Raw genomic sequence first — 14,183 nt, 5'->3', positions numbered from 1 at the left:
GTAGCGACTGTTTACTCGATGTTCCACTATCCATTTTTATATATTCTGTCTTTTTTTAAAGTATAGCGTAGCCCCTTAGGCCTAGAACATAGATGTTCGTGCTATCCCTTTTACGCACGAGGAGCTTCCAATCAATCCATGGCGCATTAAACCAATAGGCATAGTTCTGATATATATTTTACAGGTATGCAGTTGCTTATATCTCTCTATAGACAACGTTTCTAAAATACTACCTAGGTTTGCCCTTTGCAAAGCAACGAAAAGTGAAAGGAATGCAAATAACAAGTGAAGGACAAATAGCTATGGGTTCTGATTTGATAAAATGCATATTATCCAACTGGGAGTTGTAACACTTATTAGTTGTTAAAAATCTAAAGTAAAAGAAGAATGCCCATTGTTTGAGCTCATTTTACAAGAGGAGTCAAACAGAGAATAGATAATATTGCAATGGCACGTGGCTCTCCTTTATTTCTGTGCAACGAAATGGTGACCTACAATTTACCCTGAAACGGGTATCGCCTATGAGTGTTATCCAGACAAAATGTAAATAGAAAGAAATACCAGTTGAATTCTTCCCGGTTGACGAACGACGGGCCTGTTTGTTAACCCCTGGAAGATACAGAAGACTAGTAAATGAATGATTCAATTGACACCTCGTCACTTTTGATCATTTCAACGAGCCAATGTATATTCCAACTGAATGAATCATCACCAATTCAAACTAAATCCTCTCTGCAACAACAGATGCGTGCTGAGAGTTTGTGCTTCTTTGAGGCTCAACCCATTTAATTCAAAATGATGGCGTCTCACTTAAATAAACTAATTAGTGAATGGTCTGCCCTAACATAACTCCGAAATGGAAAATAAATCAACAAAACAAGCCAACGTTAAAATATTGCTATATTTTCCTATAGGCTATTTCCCGGGGTTTGTATTTAAGGGCCATTTATTTTCTAATAATAATCATCTATATCAAACAATGTTAGTTATATGGTACAGTTGATAAAGCTATTTAATATTTCACTTTTTTAATTGATTCAAGTTTTTACATATAATTATGCTTTTTTTTTACTCTGTATTCGATGCCAACAGTTTTTTTTAGATAGTTCTAACATCTTGCATTATTACAATTTATGCTGGAACAGATAACCTACTTGTAAACACATTCTGAATAATATATGTTAGGCTACTTAGATTTATGACGACAACTATCATGATTAAAATTAACCTATCAGAGCCGCACTAATTACAGTAGGCCTATCATTCTACATTATAACAATTAACAATTTTTCCACAATATCCTTTGAAAACAGGCTTGACGTAAATGATGAAAAATCCAGATTTTTTTCTCTAATTTAAACGCACTTATTATTATAGTTATTTAAATATTTTGTGAGTAAACAAAAGTGCACTGCCAAAACTAGCTTTTCTCTGAATATTTCCCTGAATATACTGTTTGAATACGTCGATTTTATTTAAACAGAAAAAGTCCATATACTACTTTAAAACGTCGAATTGATTGCATTTACAGTTTTAGACATGATCAAATATTTCAAAGACTACAGCACCCCCATTGAGTTGATCTGTTTGCTCAACTGAAATCCAATCAGAGAACGCCCTCAGATTTCAACTACAGCCTCGAGAAGCGCCTCCTCTCTAAAAACCTCATCACAAGCGCAGTAACACTTTCATTCCTATCTTCCCCGAGACCAGCTACGAACCACACACTATTGGAAACTTCAACGAGCGACGGATGGCACAGAACTAGTAGGTATGTGGTGAATATTCGCTCCTCTCCTGTTCTGTTTTATATTTTGCAGTCCAGTCTTAGTTAAACATCTGGTAAAACATCTGGTTTCAGTGCTCTTACTCCTGGTGCCAGCTGCGCAGAACCTAAATTGTTTTGTCTCGATTACCGTGCCTATTGGGTCTTATCTGTTATGCGTCTTATCAAGCGGTTATCTTTTTGCGCCAAAGACAAATTGCGTTTTGTTTCCTATCTGTAACGGTATGTTTTTTTTGTAATTATGAAGAGGCTATATCTCGAGAGGGGAGGACAGGGTTTTGACACGGAGAGAATCAGCTCCTCCGGTCAGAGCGCGCGCTGTGGTTACATGTCTAATGGATTAATGCCGTAGGCGCTATTACCAAAAATATATTGTCTAGAAGTCCATAACCATCATATAGTTTTCATAGAGAGGATCGAGTCTTGTGTGTTAAGTAGCCTTTAGCCCGCCTATAATTTTGTGTCGTGTTCTCAAAATTAAGCCAACACGTTTCAAAATGAAACCAAGCCCCACATCAAGGGCAATGTTAGGTTTGTGTTGCGTAGTTTCTCAGAGGGTAAGCCATGATATGATATTATTATCATGGGGAGGACATGTTTCTTGCAAATCAATAGTATCGCATGAAAGGTAACACCATGGTTTATGTATATTATGTCATTAAAATGTTGGCTAACTCTTTGGCACACATCTCTTGTAAAAGTAGTAGAGATTGTAATACGATTTGATTGCCTCGCCTTACAGATCCTTTATGATACCAGACGTAGTTACACTCGAATTGTATTTGCATGAAGCTCAAGAGCCTGTTTTAAGTTAACAATGTCCAGTAAGATAGACCCTTTTAGCCTTGATATTGATGACAATGTCTTCTCTCTCATTCTCAGGGCAGACAACACCCTTACGATTTTCTAGTCCTACGGTGTATGGAAAGTGATCCTGGATGGACCTGGGCGAAAACATCTGGTCCATGGTCAAGCGAGAAGTGTCCAGCAGCCCCGGGTCACCGGCTGAACAGAGTTACTTACACGGCGGGCAGGGCAGGAGGGACAGCCACGCGCACGACTCGGAGGGACTCAGGTCACCGCTGCCAAGCGATCAAATTGACACAGTGGGACACCGGCGCGCGGAAGGGCCAGGCAGATCATCTCTACACTCCTACGTTCAGTTCGGACACGGGCACCATCACAACAACACTGAGGACATCACTCTGTTCACAGATTTAGACCAGGGCAATAAACTCATCATTTCCAGTGGAGCGCACCCGCACCACAAGGGGGGCCTTATCGTTGACCCCAGCGACATGTATCAAACACTAGCCATCGCGGCGGCCCACCAGAGCCAGGCTGGGTACGACTCGCCCTCTGGGGGCTATATGCACTCCAACCCCAATTCTCCAGTGTATGTACCGAGCTCGCGGGTGGGACCCATGATACCCAGCCTTCCTTATTTGCAAGCCAGTGGTTCGTCTCAGCCCAGCCATGCGGTCACCAGCCACTCAGTCTGGTCGCAGTCTACTCCGGAGAGTCCCTCCTACAGCACCGGGAGTCCTCATACCTCCAACCGTTTCCACTACCCTCCAAGTCCGCCCATTAACAACGGGGTTCCCAGGGATAACGGCTACAGTAATCCGCTGAATGTGGGCAGTCGAGACCAGTACGGTCTCTCACGCCCCCTCAGTGGATCCTACGCCAGCCCCTACTCCCAGTATGTTGGACCGCAGCTATCCCAGTTGTCCTCGCCTTGGCCCGGAGGACCGTTTGATAACACCATGCTGCACACTTTGCAAAGCAGAGGTGCGCCCTTGACGATTCGAGGACCTAACGGAGGTAGGCCTTCTATTCCAAATATTATCATTAAAGATGATTAATGATATGGACTTCAATGTGACAACTTTATTTTATCTATTGAATAACTGTTGGTTACCAACGTTTTACGCATGCACAATAATTCAAATAACCATTTAAAAACATTGAAAAGCAACGAGAGCTTGGGTGTAGCAATGATGATCATTTACGATGACAACAGTTTAGTAGACCGAATAAGTTCACATTCAAGTGAGTTAAAGAGATTGTTATCACAGATTAAATAAGTCTAAATTGTTATAGTAATGGTAAAGAACGTTAAATTGCTTCCTATTAAGAATATAAAATTAAGTAGGTTAGTTGTTATAACTAAGCTATTATCAATTCATTTGTGGTATGAATTGAAGATTAAGCATATCCCTGATATCGAAACTTTTATAAATCGACTTCTAGGCATATCCTTTTTTGACATTTTCATTGGTGTAAATAAAATAAATACATTTTAGATTACATCCTCCGACTGCGCATAAAAAAACTAGTAGGCTATCGAAACATTTGGAGTTTACGTCAAACATAAATAGCTAAAATAGAGACAAAAGAGCAGTCTCCTTGTGTATTGAATGTATAGGCCTAATATCACATTCATAGGCCTAGACTAGACCTCATTTGGAAAATAATGCTGAACTATCATCAAAGGATCCAACAAATTTACAACAGACAATTACATATTTTAAGGTATAGACATGTGCTCAATTAAGCCTACGAAAAATCACGGCTCTTTTATGACCAAGCGCCTCTCTGAAGTGTCGTGTAAGTGATTGGTGTTTTGCCTGTCTGTTTTCCCGCAGATATTCTCGACGACCTGGGAGAGAGCAGGGAATGTGTCAACTGCGGCTCCATCTCCACGCCGCTCTGGAGACGCGATGGCACGGGTCACTTTCTCTGCAACGCCTGCGGCCTGTACAGTAAAATGAATGGACTCAGCCGGCCATTAATTAAACCACAGAAGCGGATGGTAAGCAACACATGCTCAGGGACTACTTAGTCACTACATTTCCTGTCTATTTATTTAAAACAATGGCTTAAGGTTATCGCCTAAGATCCCTATATCTCTCTAAATAATGGGGATTTTATTTGACCAACAATTCACTAAAATGGAAGACCATTTTATTGTACCCTCCGTTCGGCCAGCATTTATATATTAACAAGATAATTCTGGCTGTCATATAGGTAATTTAATCAGGGTCAACAAATTAAATGACCTATATGACAGACATAATGATTTTGTTAATATATTAATGAAATATGAAAAAGAAAATGTTCAGACACATTTCCCTTGCGCCATCACACAGTAATTAGGCTACGCACACTAACAAACGAGTGATGCCTTGATTCCACAAACTCTCTGCCAATGAAATTCACATAAATAAGTATGTTACTGTAAATGGATGACATGAATACGACCAATATTATTGTTAGGAAATTAGTGCAGATAACATAAATATAGTCATAAGAGAGGAGAATCCGTGCTCTTAAAATACAGTGATTCATTATAAGGGATTGGATCACAGTCAAATATTCCATTAGTCACGTAGCCTAGTCTCGACATGAGACATCTCTGCATCTCACTTTTATAGCTCACCGTTGCTTAATCATAGATTTTAATCTTTATGTACCAGTGTGTTTATTGTTGTTTATCTATTGCCTTTCCCCAGTCATCATCCCGGCGAATCGGCCTCTCCTGTGCCAACTGTCAGACGAGCACAACCACCTTATGGCGCAGAAACGCAGAGGGAGAACCGGTGTGCAACGCATGTGGGCTCTACACAAAATTACATGGAGTAAGACACAATCTTCACATTATGTCACAAGTTGGCACTGATTTTTAAATGTAATGTTCTACAACTAGCAGGCTGTATTGTAACTAGCACGTGCGCAATTGCCGTGCGTAATTGTTCACTGAATATCGAGAGCAATATTAAAGCACAATCCGTTTATTCAGTGTGTCCAACTAATTATAATAGTTGTTAATGAAGTATACATTTAAAGGACAATTTACAAATTATTTTTATTTTTGGTCGACATTAAACAAGACAGAGAACGCCGCCCAACAATTTCATGACTAAGATGAATGTATTCTTTATTTTTGCAGGTACCTCGGCCCCTCGCCATGAAGAAAGAGGGAATTCAGACGAGGAAAAGAAAACCTAAAACTTTGAACAAAACCAAGGGATCCTCAGGTAAGCAACCTCTATTTTAACCTCATGACACACAGTCTTTCTCTCATTGAAATGCTTCGCTGTTAAAGGTCCTCTTTATAATGAATTATAATTTTATCACAGGGAATAGTAATTCAGTCGCCATGACTCCGACGTCCACGTCTTCTTCCAACTCTGAAGACTCGAAGAACAGCTCTCCGAACACGCAGGTGCCAGGGGTAAGAAGATGATTTCGCCTATTCGATTTGAAAAATAATATTCAGGTGTGGGATAGGCGGGCCCCGTATATTGTACAAACGGACTCGTTTTAAGGTAATGTTGTCCCATGCAGGCCAACTGTGTGAGGAAATTCTTCAGCCAATTCTCAGCGTCAAATATAGGTCCACGGTTTTGGTCGAATAGACCCACGTTGCCTTTCAAACGAAAACATATTTTAAACGTTGTTGTAGAGGCTTCATCGTTTTATTCATTGCACCAATTTATTATTTTGGATGGATATTGTTAACAATTATAAACTGGTTGGTTCAATTCCTGAATGCTAATTGGCTGACATTCGTGGTATAGCAGACCATATACCACGGGTATCACAAACATGTATTTTTACTGCTCTAATTACATTGGTAACCAGTTTATAATAGCAATAAGGCACCTTGGGGTTTGTGGTATATGGCCAATATAACACGGCTAAGGGCTGTGTCCAGGCACTCTGCATTGTGTAGTGCATAAGAACAGCCCTTAGCCGTGGTATATTCGCCATATACCACACTCCCTCGGGCCTTATTGCTTAAATATAGGACATACAGGCAGGCTAATAATAAACCTTTATCTGATATGTTCGTAATAGCAATAATATTGGACTCATAGTATTGGATTCATATGTATTGACTCATACAATATGTGGGGTGTAATCTACTGTCATCAGAGGTATTTAAAGGCCTCTTCTAGGTTCTGGGAGGTGGCCTACATTTTTCAGAGATGATGCTCTTCGGAATTGTGTTGTAAAACATTGTAGTATCTGATTTATTCCAAATAAGACACTATTATAGGCCTACTTCCAATAAGTACATTTAATTAATTATATGTGTCTGTTATATCACTTGACACATGCTATATAATAATGAGAACATCCACCGCATACAGTATATCCACTGTATATATATCCATCTTAGCAGTAACAGATGAAGCTTTATCGTTGATAAGCCCTGGCTGTGACTATAGAAAACCTTTGGATAATAGTAATTTCTCCTGAATCTGACTAACATCTCTCTGTCCTATTCCAGGTTCAGTCCTCTGTACTGAGTGGCCCAGTGGAGGGCTCAGCTGGCTCTGGTGGCTCTGCCGTGGTCAAGTACCCAGGCCAGGACGGCCTCTACACCCGTGTGGGCCTCACCCAGTCTGCAGACGTAGCCGGCTCTGTCAGAGGGGAGCCCTGGTGCCCTATGGCCCTGGCCTGAGTCACCAAGCTGGGGGACGGAACTCACCTCACTAGCCTCTCTCTCTCTGGATGTCCTGCTGCTGAGTGGTGGAAGTATTCAAGTGCCTCGATGGCTCTGGGCCTGTTTCCTACCTCCCAGCTAACAACTGTTGGACAGAGACAGCCTTTTTGCCCCTTCACACCCCTGCAAGTTTGAAATGTCTGTGGAATATTTGGGATTGATTTCCAGAATGATATGGGAAAACCTTAGTGCCTTAACACAAAGGGAAATAAGTGAGAGGTGATGCCTTGTTGTTAATCTGCAGTTGATATGCTTTCTGGACCGACCTGCTGTGTGTGTACTCAATATCTCTCTCTCTCAGATATGGAGGTGGATCAAATGTTCTTTGTTGTTTGAAATGAAGAAACCTGTACATAATGCTATGGATTCCCCCACTCAAGACAAAAGCGGTTAATTGGATATTAGTGCTTGATAAAAGCACTATCCATACGAAGGACATTTTTATTATATATTTTTTTGCAACTGGAATCAAGCTATCAAGTTACCAAGACAACCTTCCTGAATCAAGATAAAGTATTTATTAATCTTCCATTGTTGAAAACATGAGTATGATTGTTAAATAAAGATATGGACATAGAGTAGAACTGAAAGAAAAACATTTCTTATGTCTTCATTTTAAATATGATTGTTCATTTCTTTCTCTCTTGTTGAGTTAGTAGTTGTTAGTTATTGCAAATATGCTTTTCCACTGATAGCTCTTACTGAAACTCTTATGCTTTTAAACAGGGTATCAAAGACTGTGACATCCTATGTCAGTCAATTTTTGTTTTTAATTATTTACTCAATTCTTAAATAATCAAATCCTACAGATGAAATTAAAATACTGTTAATTTATGGTACTATTTTGGAAGAAATTGGTAGAAGCTGTTTTTTCTAAGGTGAGGACAAAAAATGTTTAGGACATTTTCGCAAACTTTTTGACACATGTGCAACAGCTAGCTAAGTACTGTTTGAACAAATGGCACCCACAATCATTTTCTAGATGCATCTTTTTGTTACGATACTAAACTGTAAAAGAGGACTGCTGCAATATCTTCTGTCTGCAACAAAGACTACCTAACTGATATAAACTGTATACATTTACGGTTGCATACATGCATGTGATTTTCATGATAAAATTTGACAGAAATAAAATGAAAAGGCTAAATGGCATTGAGGTCAACATAGATTCATTTAATGTCACTACATGGAGAAATAGAGGTGGAATTAATAAATTGCCCCTGATAAGTTTTCAGATGATAAAAGAGGAATGGCTGTTCTTACAGATGTAGGATCTCAATTTGAGCCAGTTTGCTACAGCAGGAAAGTAATCTTGCGTCAACTGGAAATTTGAATTATTATGTGGATTATAATGAATGGACATTTTTGTAGGGGTTGATACATTTTTCGTTAGGGAAAATCATTTCTGAAATGTAAAAGTGGAAATTACAAACTTTAGAAGACTTTTAAAAACTCAAATACACTACAAGTTTGCATTTCCTGCTTTGCAGAAAATTCTCAGCAACAAAAGAGTGATCCAATGAAGATCCTACATCTGTACAAGCTGTTGTAGACAATGTCATAAAACAACATTTGTCAATGAGAGGAATGTCACACATTGACTCCATGGTGAGGACACTGTAGTTTGAGACGTATTGGAGCTGTATGGAGAATAATCTGAACAGAGTGAAGTATGCCATTTATGATTCAGTGATGTGAAAAAAACCTGTCATATATGTAGCTTGAAAACAACCTTTCACAGCTTTCAAGACATAATGACCTTATATGACAAATCACTGTTGATTTTGGTCTGATACAATTTGCCCTTGTATTTTTACTCAAAAGGTCTACAGTACATTTTCCTGACTTTCAATGTTCTAAGTAGAATTATGACTTTCCCATTCATTACACAGAACATACTGTACGTGTCCCTCTCCTCCAGTAGGGGTGTGAATGGCGTCTCGTTTGCCAGAACTCTAAGTAGATCCATTTTGAGGCCAGAAAAATTCCTCGAGCTCCCTGGGAAATGTCCATTTCAGTGGAATGAATCTGACGAGTTAGTAGTTTATTGTGAAACTGCCGTTTAAACTGCATTTCAGCTTCACCATTAGGGTTCTTCAGCTGAATCAGGACCTGGTAATTGTTTTCTTTTCTGAACTTATTTATTTTTTTGAAATATCAAGTTTATTAATAGCATTGTTTTCCCCTACTTTTTTGTTTGGATATTTGTATTTCTTTGGTTGGTTGTTTTATTCCTGATATCGTTTTTAAATGATCTTATTTAAATCTCTGAAACAAATTCTTCTGATGATATCAATGTGGATTTGGAATAATTGCTCCTGTCTTAGAATATTTGAAGGAAATCAACACACTGTGGTTGTCATTGTTGGTAGTGTATACTGTGCCAAGGTTTGCAGCAAACAGCATTTTAAGAGTTTGAGTGCCATCTTCATGTGCTGTAAAGGTACATATAACTATTTTGAAGTTGTAAAGAGAAATATGTCATGAGAAGCTGTTGGAAAGACAGTAGTAATGGATCCCTGAGTGATTTGTATCTCCAGACAGTTTTTCTAGTTGTTTTCTCATTCTGTATTAAAGTTAGCCATTCCTCTTACACAACAACAGTTTATTATGCCTTTTCCTTTATATACACCCACTACAATGGTTTCACCACTGTCTTCAATGTGTGTTTAAACCAAGCGTATCCTTTCCACCTGCACAGAGTACCTGTCATCGTGTGAAGGATATTTAAGTGAATATAGCTTGGGAAAGATACCGTTGGTAGACAACAACATTTTAGAGATGTCTAGATTTATCCCTGAGCTTTAGGTTATCTGTCGGCACTTTGACATGTTGATGTTGGAGAGTTTACGAGTGTCAGTGTAGCTGTGTTCCTACTGCGCTGTACTGCACATCAACCAGGTACACCGTTGGGGATGAATGTTGTTGATTATCAACATTGTCATTTCAATTTTAGTACAAGAAAATATCAATTGGTTTGACCTACGTGTCCCCTTGCATGATACTCGTTTGAGCAGACCAGTGTAGATTTAAAACAATTCTAATCCATTATTTTGATTATGTCACCAACTTTACACTGCTTGTATTTTATACCCAAGGAGTTGGCGTGTCTGCAGGCTTCATTTGCCCACAGTCTTGGTTTAAAGTGTGGTTGTTAAGCATCGTTCATGTTAACAGAGACGACCTCACACAAACATTATTAAGATAGGCTCTGCTGCAACCGAGACAAATTACAAACCTCCCTTCAGATATGAAAATCAAACCGAGAGTGAAACCTAAAATAAGAAGCAAAATATGTATATGTCTATCAATTTATGAAGTGGTTCCAGGCTGGTAATGTCTTCAAGGTGTCCATGATACTTTGAGGGAGAATTCACAACACATTACATCACTGAGGTCCTCCTCCCATTCGTTACTCGTGCCTGAATTCATGTGCAAAATAATAATAAATAATGGGGGCTTATATTTGTCCTGTTTCACACATGTACAAGTGTGCATTATACACGTGTGAATTGGAAATGTGTTTTTTTTTTGCATATCACAACTCTCCCTGAGTGGGGTCACTGCTAGGGTCACCCATTATTAGCAGCGACCACAGAGCAATTATGGTTAAGTGCTTTGCTAAAGGACACAACAGATTTTTCACCTCATCCGGCTCTGAGATTCAAACTAGCGACCTTTCGGTTACTGGCCCACCACTCTTACCGCAAAGCTAAGGTTGGGTGGGTGTCATATGCATGACAACATTGACTCTATGTTGTTTCACCATAAATGATCTGTAGCTGAGAAGATCAGTAGTAAAAACTGACAAGTGATACAAAGCAAAGCCTCAAACTTATTTTAGGAGTTTGGTGAATGGTGCAATAGGCTGATGTATTTGTCACTTAGCATATACTATGGAGTAACATAGATAAGGTTATGTTGAATGTGCTATTCTAAATGGACAGAAAGAGAGAGAGATACATAGAGGCAGAGAGAGGCAAGAGAGAGAGATACATAAAGGCAGAGAGAGGCAGAGAGAGGCAAGAGAGAGAGATACATAAAGGCAGAGAGAGGCAGAGAGAGGCAAGAGAGGGAGATACATAAAGGCAGAGAGAGGCAGAGAGAGGCAAGAGAGAGAGATACATAAAGGCAGAGAGAGGCAGAGAGAGGCAGAGAGAGGCAAGAGAGGGAGATACATAAAGGCAGAGAGAGGCAGAGAGAGGCAAGAGAGAGATACATAAAGGCAGAGAGAGGCAGAGAGAGGCAAGAGAGAGAGATACATAAAGGCAGAGAGAGGCAGAGAGAGGCAAGAGAGAGAGATACATAAAGGCAGAGAGAGGCAGAGAGAGGCAAGAGAGAGACATACATAAAGGCAGAGAGAGACAGAGAGAGGCAGAGAGAGGCAAGAGAGAGAGATACATAAAGGCAGAGAGAGGCAGAGAGAGGCAAGAGAGAGAGATACATAAAGGCAGAGAGAGGCAGAGAGAGGCAAGAGAGAGAGATACATAAAGGCAGAGAGAGGCAGAGAGAGGCAAGAGAGAGAGATACATAAAGGCAGAGAGAGACAGAGAGAGGCAGAGAGAGGCAAGAGAGAGAGATACATAAAGGCAGAGAGAGGCAGAGAGAGGCAAGAGAGAGAGATACATAAAGGCAGAGAGAGGCAGAGAGAGGCAGAGAGAGATATACATAAAGGCAGAGAGAGGCAGAGAGAGGCAAGAGAGAGAGATACATAAAGGCAGAGAGAGGCAGAGAGAGAGATACATAAAGGCAGAGAGAGGCAGAGAGAGGCAAGAGAGAGAGATACATAAAGGCAGAGAGAGACAGAGAGAGGCAAGAGAGAGATACATAAAGGCAGAGAGAGACAGAGAGAGGCAAGAGAGAGACAAGAGAGAGATACATAAAGGCAGAGAGAGGCAGAGAGAGAGATACATAAAGGCAGAGAGAGGCAGAGAGAGGCAAGAGAGAGATACATAAAGGCAGAGAGAGACAGAGAGAGGCAAGAGAGAGACATACATAAAGGCAGAGAGAGGCAGAGAGAGGCAGAGAGAGAGATACATAAAGGCAGAGAGAGGCAGAGAGAGAGATACATAAAGGCAGAGAGAGACAGAGAGAGGCAGAGAGAGGCAAGAGAGAGAGATACATAAAGGCAGAGAGAGACAGAGAGAGGCAAGAGAGAGAGATACATAAAGGCAGAGAGAGGCAGAGAGAGAGGCAGAGAGAGAGATACATAAAGGCAGAGAGAGGCAAGAGAGAGACATACATAAAGGCAGAGAGAGGCAGAGAGAGGCAAGAGAGAGAGATACATAAAGGCAGAGAGAGACAGAGAGAGGCAAGAGAGAGACATACATAAAGGCAGAGAGAGGCAGAGAGAGAGGCAGAGAGAGAGATACATAGAGGCAGAGAGAGGCAAGAGAGAGAGATACATAAAGGCAGAGAGAGGCAGAGAGAGGCAGAGAGAGAGATACATAAAGGCAGAGAGAGGCAGAGAGCGACACAGACAAACTGCGACTGACGCCTACAACTGCTTTATTTAGACAGTGAGTAAGAGAGAGGGTGTCACTCTCGAGGGCAGCACTGCTGAGTTGAAAGTCCTTTGGCGGGAGGGCTGGGGCCAAGGTAAACAGTCAGCAGCACAGCAGAGTAGAGCTACATTGGGACATAGAGGCTGCATGCCTGGGTAATCGTCATTAGGCCACACCGTAGCAAACTGTTTTCAATGGAACACTAAAACAAGCAGTAAATCCAGGCAATTCGTTCCTGTCTTAGTCCGTTTTCTTCCATTTGGTGCCTAATAAATATGACCCCAGCCAGGCCCCAGCCCATGGGGCTGTTTGGGCAGGACTAGGACAGCACAGTGACTCCCCCAGGAGTTGCTGGTTGATCTTTCCACAGGGAGGGTTTTCAAAGGGGAGCTCCCTCCGCTTGGCTCTGCCCTGCCCTGGCTTGGCCTGCATGGCCCTGTCTGACTCCGGAAGAGATGGGATCTCTGACTCAGCCCTTTTGGGTTTCCTCAACAGACCCCCGAGAGAGAGAGATAGAGAGGGAGACTGAGAGAATTGAATTGAGAGGACAGAGAATTTAATTTTGAGAGAGAGAAAGACTGAGAGGAGATAAATAGAGAGATTTGAATTGAGAGAGAATTGAATTGAGAGAGAGAGAGTAACAGAGAGAGAGAGAGAGAGAGAGAGAGAGAGAGAGAGAGAGAGAGAGAGAGAATATAATTAAATAGAGAGAGATAATTTAATTGAGAACGAGAAAGACAGATTTGAATTGAGAGAGAGAAAGACAAAGAGAGAGAGAGATAATTGAAGTGAGAGAAAGAGAAACGACCGAGTGAAAATAGACAGAGATAATTGAATTGAGAGAGGACAGAGAATTGAATTGAGAGAGAGAGAGAGAGAAAGACAGAGAGGAGAGAGATAGAGAGATTTAATTGAGAGAGAGAAAGACTGAGAGATTTGAATTGAGAGAGAGAGAGAGAGAATTGAATTGAGGGAGAAAGACAAAGAGAGAGAGAATTGAATTGAGAGAAAGAGAAAAGACAGAGAAAAGAGACAAAGAGAGATAATTGAATTGAGAGAGAGAAATAAAGACAGAGAGAGAGAATTGAGAGAGAGAGAGAGAGACCATTTAATTAAATAGAGAGAGAGAAAGAGAGAGAGAGAGAGACAAAGAGAGAGAGAGAGAGATAATTGAATTGAGTGTACAGAGAATTGAGAGCGAGAGAGAATTGAATTGAGAGAGAAAGACAATGAGAGAGATAATTGAATTGAGAGAAAGAGAAAAGACAGAGAGAAAGACAAAGAGAGAGAGATAATTGAATTGAGAGAAAGAGAAAAGACAGAGAGAAAATAGACAGAGAGAGAGAGAGATAATTGAATTGAGAGAAAGAGAAGACAG

At 40.6% G+C, this 14,183-nt stretch overlaps 1 protein-coding gene across 3 annotated transcripts; it reads left to right on the top strand.

Annotated features, from left to right (window-relative positions):
• The first annotated feature begins 1,605 nt into the window (after positions 1-1,605).
• LOC118401941 (GATA-binding factor 6-B-like) lies at positions 1,606-9,902 on the top strand. 3 transcript variants are annotated; one of them, XM_035799641.2, is made up of 7 exons: positions 1,606-1,771; positions 2,669-3,610; positions 4,435-4,601; positions 5,302-5,427; positions 5,739-5,826; positions 5,929-6,023; positions 7,086-9,902. In XM_035799641.2, the coding sequence occupies exons 2-7, from the start codon at positions 2,725-2,727 to the stop codon at positions 7,257-7,259; spliced, it is 1,536 nt and encodes a 511-aa protein (XP_035655534.1). In that variant the 5' UTR covers positions 1,606-1,771; positions 2,669-2,724; the 3' UTR covers positions 7,260-9,902. The 3 variants fall into 3 exon arrangements, with proteins under 3 accessions (XP_035655534.1, XP_035655536.1, XP_035655535.1); XM_035799643.2 differs by having other exon boundaries at positions 1,670-1,767; XM_035799642.2 differs by lacking the exon at positions 1,606-1,771 and adding an exon at positions 2,046-2,414.
• Positions 9,903-14,183: the final 4,281 nt, after the last annotated feature.

The sequence above is a fragment of the Oncorhynchus keta genome, chromosome 23 (assembly GCF_023373465.1).
Source record: "Oncorhynchus keta strain PuntledgeMale-10-30-2019 chromosome 23, Oket_V2, whole genome shotgun sequence".
In the NCBI taxonomy this organism is placed as follows: Eukaryota; Metazoa; Chordata; class Actinopteri; order Salmoniformes; family Salmonidae; genus Oncorhynchus; species Oncorhynchus keta.
The sequence above is the reverse complement of the archived record's forward strand: the minus strand, read 5'-3'. Positions and strand labels throughout refer to the sequence as shown.